Here is a 23,913-nt window from a genome sequence, read left to right as displayed (position 1 = left end):
AAAAGGATTTTACAGATAAGCTGCAGAAACAAATCCTAATTTCTTTATCGTACATCACGGGACACAGAGCAGCCATAATAACTAACTGGGATGGCCTCAAGCAATGCTTTTGAGGGGAGGGAACCCATTATGACCAAAAAAACACCATTAGAACAACAACAGGATCTATATTGCTGCCTGCAGTACACTGCGTCCAAATGCAACAACCTCCTGACTCCTAACATTCACTTGATAAAGCCTAGTGAATGTATGCACCGAAGACCAAGTAGCAGCCTTGCAAATCTGAGCCATCGATGCTTGATGATGAACTGCCCATGAAGCATTCACTCTTCAGGTAGAGTGTGCCCTTACTGGAAAAGGCGGAGCCTTACCCCTTAATCCATACGCCTGAACAATCACTTGGCAGAAATAGTCAACTTAGATGCTGCCTGTCCCTTCTTGGGACCTTCTGGCAATACAATCAGAACATCAGTCTTCGGCATCATTGATAAACTGGCAGATCCACTGCTAAAAACATTCAACCTAGATGCCGCCTGCTCTTCCGGCTGCACAAATCAGGATTCCTGACCTGTGCCAACAACTCAAGTAGACCCTGAGCATCTGAACTACCTCTAGAGTAGGTAGCGATCTTTCTCCTGCCGACTGTGGATTAGAAGAAAACTATAAAAAGCAAGACGCTGTCCTGATTCAAGTTAAAATTAGAAACCACTCTAGGCAATAGGGATGGATTAGGACACAACATCACCTTACGATGTGCGTCCAAGAACAGCTCCTTGCATGAAAGCCGCCAGCTGTGACACTCCACTTAGTGAAGTGATAGCAACCAAAGAAGCCATTTTCCAAGCTAAGGGACTCACAGTCTACCAATTGGTTAAAAAAATGGCCTCTGCAAAGACAGCCAAGGGCGAATCCCAGTCCCAAGGACACAAGAGTGGCCTGACATGTGGGACCATCTACGCTACATGCTTTATGAAGAGTGAGAAACAATGGCCTTTGGAAAAAATGGATAGGGATGAACCCTTAACGGTACTTAAGGCCAATCATCTTTCCCCTACTGATTGGAGAAACATAAGAAAATCTCCCACTCATATTCCTGTGAGTGCCACTTCTTGGTTTCCCCCAGGAAAAACATATTTCCAAGTCGTGTAATAGAGGTTCCCTGAAACCAGCTTCCAGGGCTCAACAGTGTGGAGATACAGAACTCAAGACCATTAGGCCCCGCTGGACAGGGAGTGTTCAAGGAGCGACCCCCACAAGACTCGCTATGTCAGCCTATTATCAGTGTTACCACCTCCCAGATTGTTCGCAAAAGATGTGGGAGAAGTCAAAACAGAGGGAAAGCATCAAATAAGGGAGAACTGGTCCCTAAGGTGTTACCAGTGCATCTGCCCCTATTGCTGGTGGGACCTTCGTCTCAGACACAACCTGTTCCCACTTGTTGTGGAACTTGGAATCTAGTAGATCCACTCCTTGTACCATCTCAGACAGAACGTTGTTCACCTTCCTGAGCCGTGTAACTCCTGGTGGTTGAGATTATTATATACACACACACACACACATACCTGCAGAAGCATAACTGGATTACACCTACAACTGGTTCGTCCCAACATCCAAGGCGTACTGGCCAAAAGACCAAGATATCGATAGACCAAGTCCACTGAACTATTGCCACCTTCAAACCAACTGGAGAAGCTGGCATCAGTGGTCATCTTGCCCATCTCTTCTCCAGATCTTGAACCATCAACCAGCAATTTTAGCTCTGGAATATCCCGGGAACAGAGCACTCTGGCAATCCATTGTCCTGTGACGTCATCACGCTGAACAGCTGGCTGGTCTACACTGCGGCTAGTTCAAACCATTTTTTACTTGCTGAAACTTTATAGATTTTTAAACCTGTATGACCCGTTCGTAAATAAAGATTTTGCTAGAGCATACTACACCATGAAGTCCTCTTCTGTTCCTCATTCCATGAGACTTTCCAGATCTCTGCTCTTGTAAAGAGTGATCCCGGGAGTGAGGTTCTCTTTCGTTGGCTCCTTTGGACAGGTGGACATCTCCCCTTTGTCAGAGTATCACTAGTGGACTTGCCGGCAGGCTAATGCACAGGCGTGTCTGATCTCTATTGCTTGAGATCCTACGTATCTGGTAAGCAGTTTGCATTATTACATCTTGCACTTCACTTCAGAAGGTTGGATTGAAGAAGTTTCTGCTCTGTTTTCTGGAGAATTACATAAGGACTTCCCTTTGCTGACCTTTTTCAGATATTATCCGGACTCTTTCTTTAATATTCATATATATATATATATATATATTTGTGTGCTATTATACACCTTCTCAGAGTAGAATTACGGAGTTCCTTAATGCTGATATCTTGTGCTATATATTTTGTTTCTTATATATAATTTTTTATACAGACATATATATATTTTTATATATTTATTACTAGTGGTTGAGTTGTTTTGCGCACTTTTTTCCTTTTCAATCCATTGCAAGGAACTTTATGTTCCAGATAGAGAGAATGAGCTTCTACTAAAGACCTGGAGTAGGACTGTACATAGGGAATGTGCCTTGACCTAGATACAACTTCCTCCAGAAGAAATGTATCAAAGAAAAATCTGGAACAGACTGCTTCCTGAACTAAGATTATTGAGGTAAACTGAGATTGGCACATCTGCGTTTTCAGCAAGTCCAGTACTGGGCTGGGAGCTTTGTGAACCCTTGGAGCTATGGCCAGCCCGAAGAGCAGAGTCACAAAAATAAAAAAGATGACTTTGCACTGCAATTTGCAAAAACCCTTGATGAGCCTGGAAAAACCGGCACATGAAGATATGGGTCATTTATAACTATAGACCCCAAAATCTACCTCTCGCAGAGGTCAATAAATGGACAGAACCTGAAACAGAAGGATGTCCAGCGGCTTAAGATCTAAGCTAGGCCTTATGTCCCCATTTGGTTTTGGGACCGCTAACGGTTGAGGGTTTGTTTTTCGTTTTTTAAATAATGAGCCCATACCTTCTGCTCCAAGAGTCAAATGCAAGGCAAAAAGACTGACGAATCTGTGGCAGACCCCGAAGGCCAAAAGAGGCGTACCTACCTACCAAGCTTTTTCTGGCTAAAGATGGAGCAAAAAACACCTCAGAGACTGCCCTATCCTCTGGCCTGAGATACTCTCAAAACACAGCAGCCTCAGATGCCTCCCTCACACGGGTGGGGAAAAGCTTACAGCATCTGGTATTATCAGGCAGTCTCACATCCATATACTAACCAGGCTTGATCCTGCTTAGGCTTCGATCAACAGAGATCAGGCATGATTCAATGTGATGCGGCCGCAGTCCATGCAATGAAAAATGAATGCGTCAAGAAAATGCTGCAATGCCAAACACCACAGTGGCTCAGATGCATCTGACACCACTGTCCATGGTGGGGGGGTGTGGACACCGCCAGATCACTGAACCCAAGAGCAGTGCACCTGCCTCCCCCCGGCTGCCTCTCCTTTCAGGAACCATTTAACTGGTATAACAGGTAAATAACGTAGCAATTATATTAGCCAACCTAATACAAAATCCTCCAAGGATGCAGGCCTAAACAATGTTGGTTTACTGCTATGCAATCCCTTACATATGTATGTATGCAGGTACCTGAGAAGTCCCAACCCATGATTTCCAATGAGTACCCTTCACATCCGTGCGTCCTCAAGTCGTATTAAAGTTGCAGCCAAAATGCGCGACTTTCAAATCGCACAAGTGTGAAAAGGGAGCCCAAAACTAAGCTCCTGCAGACCCAATGTATGCTATTCTGGAGACAGTGTACCAATGCCCATGGTCTTCCAAACATGTGTTTATGTCACATATATGTATGCAACATGTGTTTATTCAAGCATGCGTTTAGGCAACAAGCTTGCAAGCATGTATACTATGCTGTACTTGGCCCCATACTAGTTTTCACTAGTTTAGCACATGTGCATGCCACACGGCCCTTTCCTGCTTCAGCCTAAAAGGAAGCTCCTGCAGACCAAATGCACATTATTCTGAAATTTGCAAGTATGCTCCTGTTCAACTGCACCAGGCCCCATACTATTTTTGTGCTAAATGCACAGTATTCTGGAGACCCAACACTTTAAAGTGCACTGCTAGGGGTGTATCGACTTTCAGTTGTACAGCCCCCACCCCCCCAGATTAAGCAGTAAGTAAGCAGTATATAATCATGACTTTTCTTGCCATATATTTCTCCCATAGTAAGTACTCACACTTCACTAGTATCCATGGGCTGGTGTTATGTCTCCAGAGGCCCTACCTGGTATTCCCAGGACCACATGGCTTTAACATGCCCGCCCTTCCACTTCCTGCCTATAAAAAAATAAGCCATACTGAGTGGCCTGCGCCCTCTAGTGGCTGGAGGAGAAACAGCAGCCCAGAAGACTAAGAAGTACATAGCATGATTAAACAGCACACTGCTCCCAGTGGCCACCGGGAGAACAGAGAGTCAGATCTCTCTTTTTTTTTCAGAAAAGAGAAACTGCAAAAATGCAGACTTACCATTATTGCTGCAGAACAGGAGTCCAATCTTCACCCATCACGGCGAGCTTGGTCATAAAAAAAGACCTTGAGAGACCGGGTCCCCCTTAATCTGGAGTACACTCCCCTGGATCTGTATAGCACCCTGCAGGAAAGCCCCTTGGTCAGAATAAACACTGCACAGGTTTCCATTAAGCAGGGTCCAGCGCCATAAGGCTGCATTACAGGCAAACCTCAAAGAATCTTCTCTCCTTCCAATGAGGGTCGGGTACCATCCACTTTGGCTGATAGCTTTTTCAAATGGATCCGATTGAAGTCCATGATTCCTAATAGAACCGTCCAGACCTCCAAGTATGCTCCAAGGAGCACATGTCACATCAGTGACCATCCACCTAACAGACACTGGCGAAAAAAAACTGAGGTACTTCCTGTGTAGGAGGGGTTATATAGGGGAGGACTTCTTGTTTGAGTGATTTAACAGTATCCATTCACCAATAGGTGGCGTATAACCCAGTTAGTTATTATGGCTGCTCTGTGTCCCATGATGTACAATAAAGAAATGCCAGTTGCCAAACAGGCAAATGATTCATTGACCTAACTCTGAACGTTTGGACATGTTTTTCTCAACAAGCTGCAGTGCATTCTGCAGTCTACATCTGCAGAATCGGCAACATGCCAGAATGAGGCACAGGAATGCAGAAGGGACATACAAAGAGACACTCAAAACACCATGAAATGTTGGTCAAGTGGGTTACAGAAGAGCTCATCAAGCAATGTCACAGAATTTCCCTTATATGCAAGCTGGGGATAGATCTATTAACATTTCAGAAAGTACTGAAGCCAGAGACAGCAAAGCCACTAGCATTTTTTTGGATGTCAGTAATGGCAGATTACATACTTCTGTTATTGCAGATGCTCTATAAATGATGTGGTTATAGTATACTAAAAATGTAATTGGGTACAGGGGGTTACTACACCCTACATGCTGGTATATCCACGTTACCAGCATGGAAAATGATTTGTTCATACATGATGTTGCAGAGATAAGTAAATCTAGAACGAACGCAACACTGTCTTTAGGAAAAAACGTTTATCAATTTAATACAGTGCATCCGGAAATTATTCACATCGCTTCTTTTCCACATTTTGTTGTTACAGCCTTATTCCAAAATGGATTAAATCCATTATTTTCTTCAAAATTCTACAAACAATACCCCATAATGACAACGTGAAAGAAGTTTGTTTGAATTTTTGTTTTTATAAATTTGCAAAATCACATGTACATAATAATTCACAGCCTTTGCTCAGTACTTTGTTAACCACTTCAATACCAGGAACTTAGACACCTTCCCACCCAGACCAAATTTTCAGCTTTCAGCGCTGTCACAATTTGAATGACAATTGCGCGGTCATGATACACTGTACCCAAACAATTTTTTTTTATCATTTTGTTCCCACAAATAGAGCTTTCTTTTGGTGGTATTTGATCACCTCTACGTTTTTTATTTTTTGCGCAACAAATAAAAAAGAACGAAAATTTGGGAAAAAAAAACAAGTTTTTCTTTGTTTCTGTTAAAATTTTTTGTAAATAAGTAAGTTTTCTTCTTCAATGATGGGCACTGATATGGCTGCACTGACGGGCACCGATGAGGTGGCACCGATGAGCACTGATAGGCGACACTGATGGGCACCGATAGGTGGCACTGGTATGCGGCACTGATGGGCACTCATAGGTGGCATTGATGGGCACTCATAGGTGGCATTGATGGGCACTCATAGGTGGCATTGATGGGCACTCATAGGTGGCATTGATGGGCACTCATAGGTGGCATTGATGGGTACGTATGGGTGGCACTGATGGGTACGTATGGGTGGCACTGATGGGTACGTATGGGTGGCACTGATAGGTGGCACAAATGGGCACTGATGGGCACCAATGGACACTGATGGGTGGCACTGATGCCCCTAAGGGTGGCATTGCTGGGCATCACTGCAATATACTGGTGCCAATCTGCCAATCAGTGCCCATTTGTGGGCACTGACTGGGCACATGTGGATGGCCATGGGGTACATACCTGGCCATCCACATGTTACCCCTCTCCCCGGTGGTCCTAGTGGCGATCCCTGGTGGTCCAGTGGGGTAATCTGAGGGGGGGCTGCGCTGATAAACAATCAGCACAGACCCCCCTGTCAGGAGAGCCGCCGATCGGCTCTCCTCTACTCATATCTGTCAGACGCGAGTGAGGAAAAGCCGATCAACGGCTCTTCCTATTGACATAGTGATCAGCCGTGATTGGACACAGCTGATCACGTGGTAAAGAGCCTCCGCCGGAGGCTCTTTACCAAGATCGGTGGAGCGGTGTGTCAGACTGACACACCGCTCCACCGATCGCCGCGGGCGCGCGGCGGCATGTTATACTGCTGGACGTCATATGACGCCCAGTCAGGATAACTGAACCACCGCCCGGCCGTCATCTGCTATGGGCCGGGCGGGAAGCGGTTAAAGAACCTTTGGCACCAATTACAGCCTCAGGTCTTTTGGAGTATGATGCTACAAGCTTGGCACACCTATTTTTGGGCAGTTTCTCCCATTCTTTTTTGCAGAACCTCTCAAGCTCTATCAGGTTGGGTGGGGAGCGTCGGTGCACAGCCATTTTCAGATCTCTCCAGAGATGTTCAATTGGGTTCAAGTCTGGGTCACTCAAGGACATTCACAGAGTTTTCCCATATGCACTCCTTTGTCATCTTGGCTGTGTGCTTAGGGTCGTTGTCCTGTTGGAAGATGAACATTCATCCCAGTCTGAGGTCCAGAGCGCTCTGGAGCAGGTTTTCATGAAGGATGTCTATGTACATTGCTGCATTCATCTTTCCCTCAATTCTGACTAGTCTCCCAGTTCCTGCCGCTGAAAAACATCCCCAAAGCATGATGCTGCCACCACCATGCTTCACTGTAGGGATGGTATTGGCCAGGTTTCCTCCAGACATGACCCTTGCCATTCAGTTCAAAGAGTTTAATCTTTATTTCATCAGACCAGAGATTTTTGTTTATCATGGTCTGAGACTCCTTCAGGTGCCTTTTGGCAAACTCCATGTGGGCTTTCATGTGCCTTTTACTGAGGAGTGGCTTCCGCCTGGCCACTCTACCATAGAGGCCTGATTGGTGGAGTGTTGCAGGTGGTTGCGCTTCTGGAAGGTTCTCCTCTCTCCACAGAGAAACACTGGAGCTCTGTCAGAGTGACCATTGCGTTCTTGGTCCCCTCCCTGACTAAGGCCCTTCCCCCCCGATTGCTCAGTTTGGCCAGGCGGCATGCTGTAGGAAGAGTCCTGGCGGTTCAAAACTTCTTCTATTTAGGCATGGATGGAGGCCACTGTGCTCCTTGGGACCTTCAACGCTGCAAAAATGTTTCTGTACCCTTCCCCAGATCTGCGCCTCAAAACAATCCTGTCTTGGAGGTCTACAGACAATTCATTGAACTTCATGGCTTGGTTTGTGCTCTGACATGCACTGTTAACTATGGGACGCCATATAGACAGGTGTGTGCCTTTCCAAATCATGTCAAATCAACTGAATTTACCACAGGTGGACTTCAATCAAGTTGTAAAAACATCTCAAGGATGATCAGTGGAAACAGGATGCACAATTTTGACTGTCATGGCAAAGGTTGTTCATACTTATGAGTTTTTTATTTTAAATAAAATGGCAAAGATTTCAACTTCGTTTCACGTTGTCATTATGGGGTATTGTTTGTAGAATTTTTAGGAAAATAATGAATTTAATCCATTTTGGAAGAAGGCTGTAACATAACAAAATGTGGAAAAAATGATGCGCTGTGAATACTTTCTGGATGCACTGTACACAGGGTAATATTTCTATGAAATGCAGTATATAACAGAAACATTTTACTACCTGCTCTTCAACAATGACGATGACATTTTAGACATATCACTTTGGAAATCAGGGAAAGAGTCATCAATGGGTCCAGATTTGGATGCCTCTTGAAAGTCTTGGAAATCATCTTCTTCTGGCTTGAACAGCTGCACAAGGAATAATGATGAGAAGAGTTAATGAAGACCGTACCTAGACAAGACCCATTTAGGTCTCAGTCCACTTAAGCTTTGTTCACTAGACAAACAAAATCTTTTTTTTTAATTCAGTAAAATTACAGAAGCACTGATCTATAAAAACCTGCCTATTGCTCGCTTGTAACTTTTCCTTGCAGGCATTGATGAGAACCCCAATTTTACAGTAAATTTATACATAGAACCAACCACCACCAAATACAAATACACTGGGCCTAAAAACAAAAGGAATTCTGCAGAACCCCTAGGTAAGCAAGGCAGTTCACATTCCTTCTATCAGGAGGAATGGAATGCCATTTAGAGCCCACTGAGATCATTAAGCAGTGAGCTGCAACATATTATTTTCATCTGTGGAAGTACTTAGGGTTAAGCATTTAATTTTAAATGGCCTGACAACACCACAGAAAAGGCTCTGCACTATTTTCTAAACCATGTAATCTCTTAAAGCACTGCAATGCACAGAGCATTAACATCTGTTTGTTGTGAAGATCTATAGCTCAGTTGTGTTGCAGCATACTGTAAGGGCCAATTCACACCTCATGCAGTCCAGTGCATTTTTATTCTGCATCAAAAAAACTCATGGAAAAGCAGGTTATATGGTTTTCAATGGCATAGTTCACACCAGTGAGGTCAGTTCCAGAAAAAAAAAAAAAAAGTTGAGCATGCTGCATTTTTCCTGCACTGGACTGTACTGGAACACAGTAAAAAATGCACTGGACCCAAGTATGGTGAAATAAAAAAAAAATGAGAAGAAAAAGCATCTGAAATGCATCTGGAAATGCACCAAAAACGCATACATAATGGAACAAAAATGCACTGGAACGCATCAAAAACGTGTGCGGAACAGACCTGGAGTGCGTTTTTTGTGGTGTGAACCAGCCCTAGATGTGTGCTGGGGTTCAATTGACAATGGATAATACATAAGAATATTTAACGTGCAATATACTGCACGTTAAACATCATGCAAATCATGCAATTGCTTTGATCCCCATTGATGACCAGTTCACACCATGAATTGCACAGGAATGCAATGTGCATTCCTGTGCGATTCACAAGCGACACGGATGCAGTGTGATTTCAACCCATTCAAAATGAATCATGCTGGACCGCACCAAAAGTAGTGCATGCACTACTGTAAAAAAACCCACAGCAACCACATCTACTGCAACTCCCTTCTCACTGGCTTACCTCTACATAGTCTATCACCTCTTCAATCCATCATTAATTCTGTTGCCAGACTCATCCACCTTACCAATCGCTCTGTGTCTGCTACCCCTCTCAGTCAATCCCTCTACTGGCTTCCACTCGGCGAAAGAATTAAATTCAAAATACTAACAACTACGTACAAAGCCATCCACAATTTAGCCCCCAGGTACATCACTAGCCTAGTCTCTAAATACCAACCTACTCGTTCTCTTCCTTCTTCTCAAGACCTCCTGCTCTCTAGCTCCTTCGTCACCTCCTGCCATGCTCGCCTCCAGGACTTTTCCAAAGCCTCTCCAAGCCTATGGAATGCCCTACCCCAATCTGTCCGCTTATCTCCTACTCTATTAGCTTTTAGACGATCCCTGAAAACCCTTCTCTTCAGAGAAGCCTACCCTACCTACACCTAACAACTGTTTTTTCATTTTTTTTCAGCTCACCCCCACAGTTATTACCTTTTGTTTCCACTTGACCCTCCCTTCTAGATTGTAAGCTCTAACGAGCAGGGCCCTCTGATACCTCCTGTATTGATTTTTATTGTAAGTGTACTGTCTGCCCTCATGTTGTAAAGCGCTGCGCAACCCATTGGCGCTATATAAATCCCGAATAATAATAATACTAGTGTACCATGCGATCCCAAACTAACTGCATTTGCAATCTGCATTTGAGGTGTTATTATGTTAACAGTGACACCCGCTGCAGATCGCAAGTGCAGTGTGTGAGTGCAGTAAGTGCACACAACTCACTGTGGTCACATGATCAAGGTACATTCGAACAGAAGTAAGCACCAAACTGAGTATGGAGATTCTCTAACAAACACTAAAAATTGTACAATGCAGAAAGAATTGGTAATGGATTCCGAAAAATCTGTCAGTATAAATAAGAATGTAATGAAGGCATAATGTTTAAATGATTTATTCTTTAAAAAAAATTCTTATTCTTGGCGTCCATTGAGAGTCACAAAGTTTTATGGTCCCACTTTCGTCTACATGTGTATTGGACACTGGCAAATAAAAAGCAAGAAAACAAAAACAAAAAAAAAAAAACAAAAAAACACTCAAGGCCAGACCATGATAACCCCTCCTACTACCAGCATAATTACGTTTTGTAGCAAAGCAATAGAGAGCATTATCTGTGTCCGTCAGAAGACAAAGAAAAGAATTTTAAAGCAAGAACAAAAATCTTATTTTATTTCTTATCTATTGTGGGACACAAGAAAACTATAACCTTTAGGACATACAAAAGCAGCACAACAGAGAAGTGGACAACCCAGCAAACAAATCACTAACAAGCCAAAGAAAACAACAGAATTTGGGACTGAATTGAGAACTGCCTGCAGCTTAAACAGCTGTCTAAAGGGCCTTACACACAAAGTTGAAATGAGACAGAAATACCCACCTCGTAGAATTTATAGAACTTGTGAAGGGAAAATTAGGTGGCAGTCTTGCAAATCTGAGAAAACTATACTTAAAATAGAAAAGCCAAAGAAGCACTCAAGGATCTACTACTAGGTTACCCTTTAACAGGATAGGGTAGAACCCAATCCTCAAGACCATAGCCTTGAATGGTCTATCTAAGCCACATAGAGTTGGTGGGACAAGAAGCCTGGGGCACCCTTACTGGGTCCTCATGGGATGACAAAGAGGGAACCAGTCTTTCTGAAAGAAGCAGTGGCTGAGAAAAAGACTTGCAGACCCCAGACTTGCACAGCCCAAACTACATCCAAACAATGGAGGGGACATTTCCTTCTGGTGAAATGGAGCTGGACAGAGGAGCGGCACAACAGTGTCCTGGTTGGGGTAAAAGGAAGGAGCCACCTTAAGCAGGAAGGGAGTCCTGGTCTGAACACCACCTTGTCCCCATGTAAAACCAAAAAGGGTTCTTTGCAAGACATGACTATCAGCACAGACACTCACTTAACATGGTAGACCCCCTGTACATGGTCTTAATCAGGGAGTGAGTAGGCAATGGTCTCTGAAATGGGATACAAAGGGCAGAAACACACAATTACATATAGTCAGGTTGAAAAAAAACACAAGTCCATTTAGTTCAACTAATAGAAAAAAAACAAAAAAAACAAATATAAAGCCCCCATTTACACAACCCTATACATATAGTTGATCCAGAGGAAGGCAAAAACACCCCAATAAAGCATGATCTAATTTGCTCCAGGTTGGGGGAGCGGTGAATTCCTCCCTAAATTGGCTGAGTTCCTAAGTGGGAAGGAGAGAAGTTGTCCCACTGAGGAACACCTAGGGTGGAAGCCCTGAGACTCACACCAAATGAATTACTGCAGAAACCCCACAGCAAAGTTTAGGAATTGCTGTTGCACTGGAAAGATACAGACATGTAAGCAAGTATCTCTGATGTCCATAGAAGCCAAAAAAGTATACCTAATGAAGGGAGGTGATAACAGAACTGCTAAATTTCATTTGGAATTTTAGGACCTGACTGAAGACATATTCAAAACCTTGAGATTCAAGATGGAGTAAATGCCTGCTTTGGGTTTAAAAAAAGTGAACAGATTAAAGTAAAGATCCTGAAACCATTCTGGGGCATGGACACCTTGATCCAGAAGACCCAATAGGGTTCAATGGACAGCCGCTGTTCTGTACAGTGACAAGAGAAGGTCTTTAGCAAGAAACTGAGGAGTGGTCAGGGAGCGAAACTCCAGTCTGTGACCCTGGGATAGCACCTCTTACATACAACATCTGAGATGCAAGCTGTCCAAGTATCCACAATGCTGTTCTCTGTACCTCCCTCCTAGTCTGTGCCCCTGTTGCAGCCTGAGATCCTCTAGAGCAGCCGTTGACACATCTACTGAGCATGCTCCAGTTTCATTTCCCTTCTAAGCTGTTCATTTCCTCCTTTTTCTTATCTGGGCAGCCCATGTGACTATAGAGTCACACATGTGGGTGTATGACAGTCCCTTCCCTCCCTCCTCCTCCATGCCCACTAAACAGCTAAATACTATGGGGGTGGAATATTAAAGGTTGATTGATGGAGCCTTCACATCCTTGTAATTCTAAGCACATGCAAAGAATAGACACAGGCTGGAGGTGAGTGAAACAGGCTGTGATTGGCAGAACCTCCTCCTAGATAGCATACAGAATGTTTTTGCACAAAAACAAACATTTGAGTTCAAATACAAAATTTGTATGATTTAAAAAATAATTTAAAATTAAATTATGCATTTTGCCTTTGTATTCCAAAGGCAGTTTTTTTTTTTTTGCTTGAACAAGTACCAGGCAGTAGAGGACTAAAAGCTCTTCCCACCGATATTTCCCTGCAGAAAGGCTGGGAAAGAGCTGGGTCACATGACAGCTTTATACTGATTAATAAAAAAGGGTACTTAGATTTTTTTTTTTTTATTGAAATAGAATACAGTGCCAGAGAAGGGATAAGGCAAATTAAACAGTGTGTTTAATATCACTTTAAGCCAAAATGCCTTATGCATGTGCTAACATGAGGCATATGCAAGAGGTGACATGGGAGGATTCCAGCAAACTATCACAGTTGAAAAGGAATACCACAGCCATCTGCTCCACACGTTTAATAAGCAAAGGATCAACCCCTTGCAGTGGTTACATTTTTTAAGTGATTTTGACCAGTCAGAAATGGTTTGATAAAGTAAGGTCACAGCTCAGGTGAAGGGCAGGACCTACCAGTGAGAACAGCGTTCTAGAAAGGTATTCCAAAGGGTTATCAGCTGGATCTTTAAAAACAGGGACTCATTAAAGCGGGGGTCCACCTATCTATCGTTTTTTTTTTTTTTTGAGTTCATTCACAAACTTTTCTTCTCAGCATTACATACTCACATATTGTGTGTAATATGTCCGCCTGTGTCAGATTTCGTCAGAAAGAATAACTTATATTATTCACTGCAGGCGGTTTCCATCTTCATTGTGGGCATTTGAAGCCCACAAGCATTTATTTCCTAGATGTGGTGAATGCTGTGCTCCCAGCATTCACCGCTCGTTCCCGCACATGCTCAGTGGCATCCTGGGAAGCCTGAGACTAGCTCCCAGGAGTCTGGGAGAGGCTAGAAACACGCCTACTCCCACGGGAGGAGAACCAGGAAGTGCAAAGAAGAATAGAAAAATAAAAGGTAATTACGGCGATTTAAATTTTTTTAAACGGCATGTCAGCATCTAGGCAAGGAAGAGAATACATACAGATATTGTTCAAAATTTGGGTGGAACCCCGCTTTAAGGTGGGAAAAGGTCAGAAGAATAGACCACTTCTGTACAAAATCTTCACAAAACAGATGAACGGATGAAAAGAGAATAAGGGCAAAGGAAAACAAAATAATTTAATCAGGGTACTTCCAATCTCCATAGAGTAGTAGTTTTTTTTCATTATTTTTTTCTTTTTTGTCTCGTTTCCCTCCGTTTTCACCTGGTGATCTGGTCAGTCACACCTCCTGTATTATAGTGCCCCCACTCTATAAAACACAGGTAGCACCAGCAATACTTTCAGTGTGGGGGAGAAGGGGATGTTCGATGTACTACCAGACATAAATATACTAGCAAATTGAAGCCAAACTGCAGATTACAATTTATAATCAGTTATAGCAAACAGATTTTCTCCTTTTGGGATAAAGGTTCTACATGAATAAATAAAAACTGATCATTGTAAGCACCCCTGCCAGCGTTAGATGGTTTGTCTCATCCCCAAACTGATACATCAGGAAGAAAGCTTGCCCTTTTTAAAAACAGCTGACTTACTGGCTGGATCACGAGATGAAAATACAAAAAAGAAAACAAATGCAGCCATCACACCTAAGAATTGGTAAGCTGCAATATAACATGAGTTTGCTTTTGGATTTAAAACAGATTTCAAATGACCCAAGATTGGAAACAGCGCTGGTAGCAGCAATAGGCTGATCCTCTTGTTTCAGAGTGGGGTGCATTGCATCAATAAGACCCAAAACGGTCTCCTTCAATTTGGGAGTAACAGCAGCAGACTGCAGCTCCTCAACGGCAAGGAGCGACTAAGGAACAGGCAAGTGTCCTTGAGGCCAATGGATCAGAACCAGCTAGTGCTGCGCAGGCAAAACTGGATATAAAATCTATTGGAGAGGGCATGGGAACTTTGTGATCAGAGTAAGCAAATAACTAGGTGATTTTGATCAAATATTCTTGCCAAAAGGGCCAAAGATCCAGCTACACCCAACAGAGCTAAAGAGAATCCTGAGGATTGGATGGACTCCAAACTGAAGATACTGGTACCATTAGTACTCAAACTGGAGCAGTTAGTGGAGAGTCAGCTGGGGGCACCCGATTCAGTGGGACTGTCCCCCATGTCATGAATAGGACATGTTACTACTTCATGGCTGTAAGACAAAAGGGTGGCTCAGAGTACAAGTTAAGGCCTCAAGTAGTCATGATACCCAGTCAGCTAGTAGCAGGTGAAGGTAAAATGGCTGGAGGTGACTAAAGCCTTGTATACACTATCCATTTTTTTTTTTATTCAGTGGACTGAACGAAAAAAAAAAAAAATTAAAAAAAATTGGAGGAGCTGCTGTACTAACAATCCGATGTTAGTGCAGCAAACCTCCCCGCTGAGGTATTGTGTTCTGACAGCAGGACTTGCCCGCCCCACCCCCCACCAGAACACACTGGTCACCACTCAGTCATTGTCGGCCATCGCTGATCAGATGCTGGTTTTTCAGCATGCCTATTGGGCCAGCTTATATATAATGGATACCTTTAGAGAGAGGTCTCCCAGCCATAACATAACTCCCATTCTGCTCTTGTCCACTGGGGGGTTTAACTTGTTCCTGGCCATCTGGCCACAGCAGATATGTAAGACCCAGAAACCCAAGCATAGAGATCTCAGGGTTCCTGAGAAATATAGGAAAGATTCAGATTACTGAACTCTATAAAAATAAATTAGGTGCCATGACCCTGTACACATAGTTGTCTAGTAAGGCAACCAAGTATCACATTCTATCGGTTCTAATCAGAGCATTTAGGTCTAGTTGTATAAGAAGCATAATGAAACATACTGTATGGTCAAAACACAGCTAAAAAAACAACTGGGCTGACTGGTCCCACTCTTAAGTGCTATCTTTTATTAATGTTATTAATAAGAAATTAAGCTAGTAAATGCCTATTATACTGACTGTATGTTAGCACTGAGCTAACAAATTACAATATCTCGATAGTAATGCACCGGGCTAAAATTAAAGAATTTGAAGACGTACCCTAAAACCATGGAGCATGTTTGTTTACAGGTTAATGCTATTGGATTTACTAATGTTAAGTATTTAAATAGATTTATTTTATTTATCAAGCAGGGCTGCCTTTCAGATACAATGGCTGTCCTTACCGGCTGAGTAAAGGTGGATGGCATGAAAGTCGGCATTGTGACATTTCCTGCAGCAGCGGGCGTACTCTTCATCTTGACCACTGGCTGGCTTACATCCAGAGGCTTAGAGGCAGCAGGCCTTGGATGTACGCCATGCAACGGATCTACAGCCGAAGGAAACTTTACTGGAAAGCTACTTAAAGTTGGTATAGGTGCTGAGGAAAACTGATTCAGTATATCCATATTCAAGGGACATTCTCCCCTCTGTTTCAATGAAAACAAAGAAATATGTATGTGCGTTACACAGAGAAACTAATAGAAAGGTACATTTATCAATCTAACATCTTTACAAAGGTGCAATGTATTATAAAGATGACCTGTATACAGTATAGACTGGTGGAAAAAAAAAATTAAAATAGGCAACTAGTGCTATATAGGCTCTTCCACATGGACCGGCTGAAACCATTCAGCGTAATTGGCAGTTTATTTCCTCTACCCAGGGGCAGAGTACAGCCTGTTATTGACATGAATGGCTGTGCGGTGCCATCATAAAACACAAGTACAACATACAGGCATATGCAAAATATAGAAAATGTTCTTTTTTTCCAGATCCTGTAACTGTGTTTTCAACAGCTATGTCATAAACCGCTATCCACGTCAATGGCAGGTTGAATCCTGCAACTGGGCTGTCTAGGCAGAGGAAATATGCAGGCCATTAGGCTGAATGGGCTCAGTTGGTTCATTCATAACAACACTTGACAGAAGACGCCTGCATTAATAAGTCTTTAGAGTCCCTTTTGCACGGACCAAATCACCAATGCTTAGACGCTAGTCATGTGAAAGGCAATAGAGAGCAGAAGAATTTGAACTAAAAGGACAAAAAAACATAAGTATTTCATGAATTTCTTTAGAGTTCTTTGTAACTGAAAGTCACAAAGGACAGCACAGTTTTGCTTTAACAATGGTTTAATAATATTTGGTTATTTAATATGCATTACAAAATATGACATTATACGAAAAAGTCAAAAACAATAGAAGTCATGCATTCTACTGAATCCTAACACTGGTTTGAAAAAAACAGTCTTACCTGAGCAATACCAATCATGGCAAGAACAATATATAATTCTTCTTTTGTAAGCTTTCCTGGAGTAGTTTGGTTTGCCGTTGCCCAAATTTGACCCAGTGTTTCCCGAGGAAGTCCAGAGGACAAAAGAATTGGATAGAGCTTGGCTGTATCGATTCCAGATGGTGTAAGGGTTGTTTCCAAAATACTTTTATAAAGATCTAAAGAAACAAACATATCGGCATGCCATGTGTATTATAACACATCATTATATCATTATTCACTTATACCGTAGTAATTTTGAAAGCTGGCAGTCGGCCTCTGGATTATCTTGGATACTCCAACTCAACCAGGGAAAGTAAAACCTTCTAAAAATATCCACGGGAGATGTGCAGACCTAGGATTATTTACCAATAGAGTTTCCATTCGCTAAAAGAAATGGTCTGCTGGTTTAAACCTCTAGCATCTACCAAAATAATCAAATATTTTGAGGACTGACCCTTTAATCCCAATGCTTAAAGTACATTAACAGCCACTCTGTAAAATTGGACTCAGGGACGTGGGGGAATCCAATTTTAAAATAAAAAAAAATTATTTAAAAGTTAAAGCGTTTATAAAAGAAAATTAAAAAAAAAACAAACAAATATGTCATACTTGCAGTGCCTTGAAAAAGTAATCATACCCCTTGAAATTTTCCACATTTTGTCATGTTACAACCAAAATTGTAAATGTACTTTATTGGGATTTTATGTGATAGATCAACACAAAGTGGCACATAATTGTGCAGTGGAAGAAAAATTATATCAATGGTTTTCTACATTTTTTACAAATAAATAAATATCTGAAAAGTGTGGCGTGCATTTGTATTCTGCCCCCGAGTCAATACTTTGTAGAGCAACCTTCCACCTTTCACTGAAATTACAGATGCAAGTCTTCTTTGGGTATGTCTCTACCAGCTTTGCACATCTAGGGGAATGACATTTTTCTGCAAAATAGCTCAAGCTCTGTCAGATTGGACAGAGAACATCTGAACAGCAATTTTCAAGTCTTTCACAGATTCTCAGTTGGATCAAGATCTGGACTTTGACTGGGTCATGCTAGTACATGAATTTGCTTTGATCTAAACCATTCCATTGTAGCTCTATCTGTATTAGGGTTGTCCCGATACCGATACTAGTATCGGTATCGGTACCGATACCGAGCATTTGCCCAAGTACTTGTACTCGGGCAAATGCTCCCGATGCTTCCCCCGATACCTGGAAGACAGCTGTGATCGGAGCGTGGGGGAGTTACAAGATTCTCCCCCAGCGCTTTCACCAGCTTTAGTGACATACAGCGGTGATCAGTCACCGCTGACTGTCAATGCATCCTCCTCCATGCCCCCTCCGTTCCTCTCCGCTGTCCCCTCCGTTCCTCTCTCCTTATCTGTCCCCCTCCGTTCTCCCCCTCCGTTCCTCTCTCCTTCTCTGTCCCCCTCCGTCCTCTTCCTCCTTCCTTTGTGAATAGACAGAGTCAGATGACTCTCTCCATTCACATAACTGATACATTGTAATCTCCTGTGATTACGATGTGTCAGTTTATGAATGGAGAGGAACCGCTGTCTTCTCTCCATTCATTCTCAGTGCAGCTGAGGCTGCAGAGAAAGGGACTGGGGAATCTCTATCCTCTGTCTCTTTCTCTGTCTCAAGGGGGAGATATTAGAGGTCTGTTAAGACCCCTGATATCTCACCAAAGCCCCCCAAAAGAGCTGATTAAAAAAAAAAAAAAACACACACATACAACGTTCACCCCCCCCCCCCCAAAAAAAGCAAGCACTGTTTAAAAAAAAAAAAACTGTCACGTGACATTTAAAAAAAAGTATTGGTAATGACGAGTACTTGAAAAAAAAAAGTATCTGTACTTGTACTCGGTCCTAAAAAAGTGGTATCGAGACAACCCTAATCTGTATGTTTCAGGTTGTTGTCCTGCTGGAAGGTGAACCTCTGCCCCAGTATCAAGTTGTTTGCAGACTAACAGGTTTTCTTCTAAGATTGCCCTGTATTTGGCTCCATCCATCTTGCCATCAACTCTGCTCAGCTTCTCTGTCCCTGCTGAAGAAAAAAATCCCCACAACATGATGCTGCCATGCTGGGGATGGTTTGTTCCGGGTGATGTGATGTGCAGTGTTTTCGGCCACACACAGAGTTTTGTTTTTAGGCCAAAAACTTCAGTTTTGGTCTCATCTGACCAGAGCACCTTCTTCCACATGTTTGCTGTGTCCCCAACATGGCTTCTCCGAAAACTGCAACCTGGACTTTTTATTGCTTTCTTTAAAAAATGTCTTTCTTCTTGCTACTCTACCATAAAGGCCAGATTTGTGGAGTGCACGACTAATAGTTGTCCTGTGGACAGATTCTCCCACCTGAGCTGTGGATCTCTGCATCTCCTCCAGAGAGTTACCATGGGCCTCTTGGCTGCTTCTCTGATGAATGCTCTCCTTGCCCGGCCTGTCAGTTTAGGTGGACGGCCATTTCTTGGTAGGTTTGCAGTATTGGCATACTCTTTCCATTTTCATATGATGGATTAAACAGTGCTCTGTGAGATGTTCAAAGCTTGGGATATTTTTTTATAACCTAACCCTGCTTTAAACTTCTACACAACTTTATCCCTGACCTGTCTAGTGTGTTCCTTGGCTTTCATAATGCTGTTTGTTCATCATGGTTCTCTAAGAAACCTGAGGGCTTCGCAGAACAGCTATATTTATACTGAGATTAAATTACACACAGGTGAACTCTATTTATTAATTAGGTGACTTCTGAAGGCAATTGGTTCCAATAGATTTTAGTTAGGGGTATCAGAGTAAGGGGGCTGAATACAAATGTAGGCCACGCTTTTCAGATATTTGTAAAAAAAAAAAAAAAATGTAATTTATCATTTTTCTTCAACTTCACAATTGTGTAGCACTTTGTGTTGGTCTATCACATAAAATCCCAATAAAATACATTTACTTTTTGATTGTAAGATGACAAAATGTGGAAAATGTTCTGAGGTATGAATACTTATCAAGGCACTGTATCTGCTCTGTGTAATGGTTTTGCACAAAGCAGCCCCGATCCACTGGCACTCTGGGCCCCTGCCCCTTTGCAACTGCCTGCTCACTCCATAGGTGGCTTGTGTCCACAAGACACAGAGCGCAGCTCTGCCCCCACCCCCTCTCTCCTCACTGGCTGTAAATGACAGCAGTGGGATAGGCTCAGGAGAGCGTCGGCCCTCGAGCACATTGCTGTATCAAGATCAGGCTCAGGTGAGTATTAAAGTGGGGCTGGGGGGGGGGGGGGGGGGGGGAGCTGTACACAGAAGGTTTTTTACTTGCATACATAGAACTTTTATGCATACATAGAATGCATAAAAGGTAAAAAAAAAACCTTCAGTCTTTACAATCACTTTAAGAGTGATTTCGGCATAAGTCCATTACCTATAGACACTAGGCAAAAACAAAGGACCCACGGAGTGGCGTATAGGAGAACGACCAGGGGACATGTCCTCAAAAGCTTTGGCAGTGTCCAATCACCTAAAGGTTCCAGCCTATAACTCATGAAAACCAAGACTCTGTCCAGTAATGTACAATTAAGAAAAAAAAATTCTCCCTGACCACAATTACACCTGCTTAGTCATGATCCAATACTGCAACAGCATTCATTCAGGAAACAGTGTAAGGATACAAATTCTACATTGTCTTAGCATTCAGGGCAGGAGATAGCAAGTAAAGACACAAGGTTTGTCATATGCCAATACAAAAAAGGAAATTGCCACTTAACCTGGCACTAGCAAAGACCTTAGATATTGTACATGGCAAAGAGCTACGTTCTAGTTGTGGTTAATTTAAGTACATTCAATTACCTTTATAGAACATCCCTGAGATTACATTTTGTTAGACATTCTAGTAGCTGCGCTGAAAATTGTGGCAAAGATAAAATAAGGGACAGTGACAGTAACTGACCAAACAGAGATAAAGCCACTATAGCAGGTGTGACATTTCATGCTGAAGCCGAAAGAGTGAAAGAGTGAAAGAGTACTGGCCTTTTAAGAATGGCTGAGGCTACTGCATTGCAATGGATATTGCTGCCAAAACAAACACTATTTTTAAAAGCGGTTTTATATTCCAGTTTGTTTGGAAACAAAACTGCAATAAAAAATTAAGATGAAATACCTGGAACAAGACTGTCATTGTAAATCCACGAGGGCAGAATCGTTTCAGTTGTTTCACTTGAGAACATCCTAACGCCAACTGTGCAGTGAAAAATGAATAAATATCTATATTCACACATTACAATCACAATACAAAAATTTAAATTAGTCTAAATTCTGTAACTGAGCATTAAAAATTCTATAGTGTTCCCAATTATGTAAATTTATATAAACAAAATTATCTTCTCACACGGGCATTCAATTCCAGTATGTTATCATTAATTACTGGATAAAAGCTGTTTTACTCATTTGAACTTAAAGTGGTTGTAAACCTCAGACATGAAATATGAACAAAGCATAACTCTCTAGAGTGTGTACTTGTCTCAGTCCAGAGCACTAAGTGTTATTCCTGTCTGCTGCTTCATTCCTCAGCTATCAGCATTAATCGCTTTTGACAGGTTTTCCTGATACCAAGAGAAAAATGGTGACCGGAGAGGGAGCGCCAGCTAATTGACAGCCTCAGCTCTGTTCCTGTGTGAAGGGGTATGTGTCCCTTTCCTCCAATCAGCTCTCAGAGCTTTTCTCACCAATGTAATGTCAGCTGTCCACCCCCTGCATCTCAGAGCTGAGAGATCCGGTGTAAATTCTGCACTTTGAACGGATGTAGGAGAAAGACGGCTGTAGATAGACAGGTACAACTTATGTAGGAATGATTTGTTTCATCACTGTATCACCTGAGGCCAGTCACTTCACTAGATATACGTAAGGGTTTACAGCCACTTTAAAGTGGAACTTCACTCTCCCAATCAACAATTATTTTAATCTTCATGTTGCTAAAAATTAGTAAAATAGATAGGAAAGTACAGCCCTCAAATTTTCCACTCGCCTACTCGCATTGTGTGAGTGGAAAATGATTACTGGCTAGTGTGGGGCTGCCTCTGAGGGGTGGCACCGCTGGCAGGTGGATTGATTGGGAGCCATTCTTCCTGCGATTGCTGAGAGGAAGAAAGAGGAGAGGATGAGGCAACCCAGCCGGATCATTGGAGAGCAGGGATTGCCCACTGCAACAACTTTTATTTGAATTGCTGGGTGTTCTCGGAGCACACCGGCATGCCTCCTGGCCTGGCATCTTTGATAGACAGAACACAGGTCCAATGCGGGACATGTGACAGCCTCAAAGGTGTCGGCTAAGAGGTGGAAATGTGTGACGGTGAGCTCCGAGAACGCCAGGCGATTAAAATGAAAACGCCAGGCAATCCCCGCTCTCTGATGATCCGGCCGGTGCCCATCAATACAGGTCAGGCTGCGCTGATGGGCACAGGTCAGGCTGTGCTGGCGAGGCTGCACTGATGGGCACTGGCGAGGCTGCACTGATGGGCACTTGTGAGGCTGCACCGATGGGCACTTGTGAGGCTGCACCGATGGGCACTGATAAAGTTGTTGTTAATATTTTATTTTTGTAACTTAATTCTGCATAAAAGATTTAAGTGTCATTTCCAGGAGAGGATTTATGAGGGCGTGTTTAGGGGCATGGCATCTGGTGGCCAGTAACCCTTAAGGCCTGGCTAGTAGCTCAGGACTTGAAATTTTGAGCCCTGGGAAAGTATATCATATTTAATTGTTTTAAACTTTTTTTTTTTTTCGATTTCTTCACGTACTCTTTGATTTCTTGCCTAGGCAAATGATTTCCTACATCCCAAGAGTCTTCAGGCGGGGAGGAGAGGAGGAGGGTTTTTCGCAGCCAAGCACACTTTTCTGTTTGCCTGCCTGAGCTAAGGACAGATGGATTCCGGGAAGTAAAGGCTACATGAATCATCTGCCCTTACTCAAAATGGCCATGAACAGATATGTTAGGGGGGTGTTTTTTAAAGTGATTTCTCAACAACATAAAAGCATAGAGACATGGATGGATGGGCGAGTTTGTTTTAAACATAAAAAATTAATTAAATATGGATTTTGGTTTGTGGTGCTCAGATACATTGAAGATCTGCTTTAAAGAACCACTATTGTGATATGTATTGTATTGTGATAACTGAACCCATTTAAATGTATATACAAATCGTATTCTGTAAACAAATTCCCTTGGTATTTCATGTGCCTTTTTTAAAAAAATTCTTCTTCACATTAAAATGCATACCAAGCCGATAAGGAAAAGTGATTGTGAAAGGGGTTGGAACAGACTTTATCAAAAAGTGTTACTAAACCCAGGACCCTGCATGCTCTATATCTGGTCTCCCACAGTACACAGAACAAGGATATTCAATTATTTTAGTAAATAAAAACTGCTAAATACGTTTTCTCATCAGCAGTATATAGCAGTCTTATGACTTCTATGAGTATCTGGGTAAAGCTTGTAGGAGGAGTTTTCATTCTACTCAGACTGTTCTATGAGGATGCAGGACCCCTGACCCTCTGTCTGGACGGTGCTGATGGGAGGGTGCATGTGATCAGCACAGGGCCAAAGAAAAAAAAAAAACTCTGACAATACACACCAAACTGAGCATGTGCAGAGTGACTCCAATGCTCCGTTCTATCAGGAGACAGATTGGGGAGTGTGGAAGAAGGGGAGGATCA

The 23,913-nt window shown here is 42.6% G+C and overlaps 1 protein-coding gene across 2 annotated transcripts in view; it reads right to left on the bottom strand.

Annotated features, from left to right (window-relative positions):
- SYNRG (synergin gamma) overlaps positions 1–23,913 on the bottom strand; it is a 130,220-nt gene that overhangs the window by 66,483 nt on the left and 39,824 nt on the right. The window contains exons 7-10 of one of the 2 annotated variants that reach the window (XM_073616056.1): positions 21,362–21,439; positions 17,197–17,393; positions 16,131–16,373; positions 8,422–8,549 (exon numbers count right to left, since the gene is read on the bottom strand). In XM_073616056.1, coding sequence (XP_073472157.1) covers positions 8,422–8,549; positions 16,131–16,373; positions 17,197–17,393; positions 21,362–21,439 — 646 coding nt within the window. The remainder of the gene's footprint in view (positions 1–8,421; positions 8,550–16,130; positions 16,374–17,196; positions 17,394–21,361; positions 21,440–23,913) is intronic. The other variant, XM_073616058.1, reaches the window with a different exon arrangement.

Source organism: Aquarana catesbeiana, linkage group LG02, assembly GCF_042186555.1.
Source record: "Aquarana catesbeiana isolate 2022-GZ linkage group LG02, ASM4218655v1, whole genome shotgun sequence".
In the NCBI taxonomy this organism is placed as follows: Eukaryota; Metazoa; Chordata; class Amphibia; order Anura; family Ranidae; genus Aquarana; species Aquarana catesbeiana.
The sequence above is the reverse complement of the archived record's forward strand: the minus strand, read 5'-3'. Positions and strand labels throughout refer to the sequence as shown.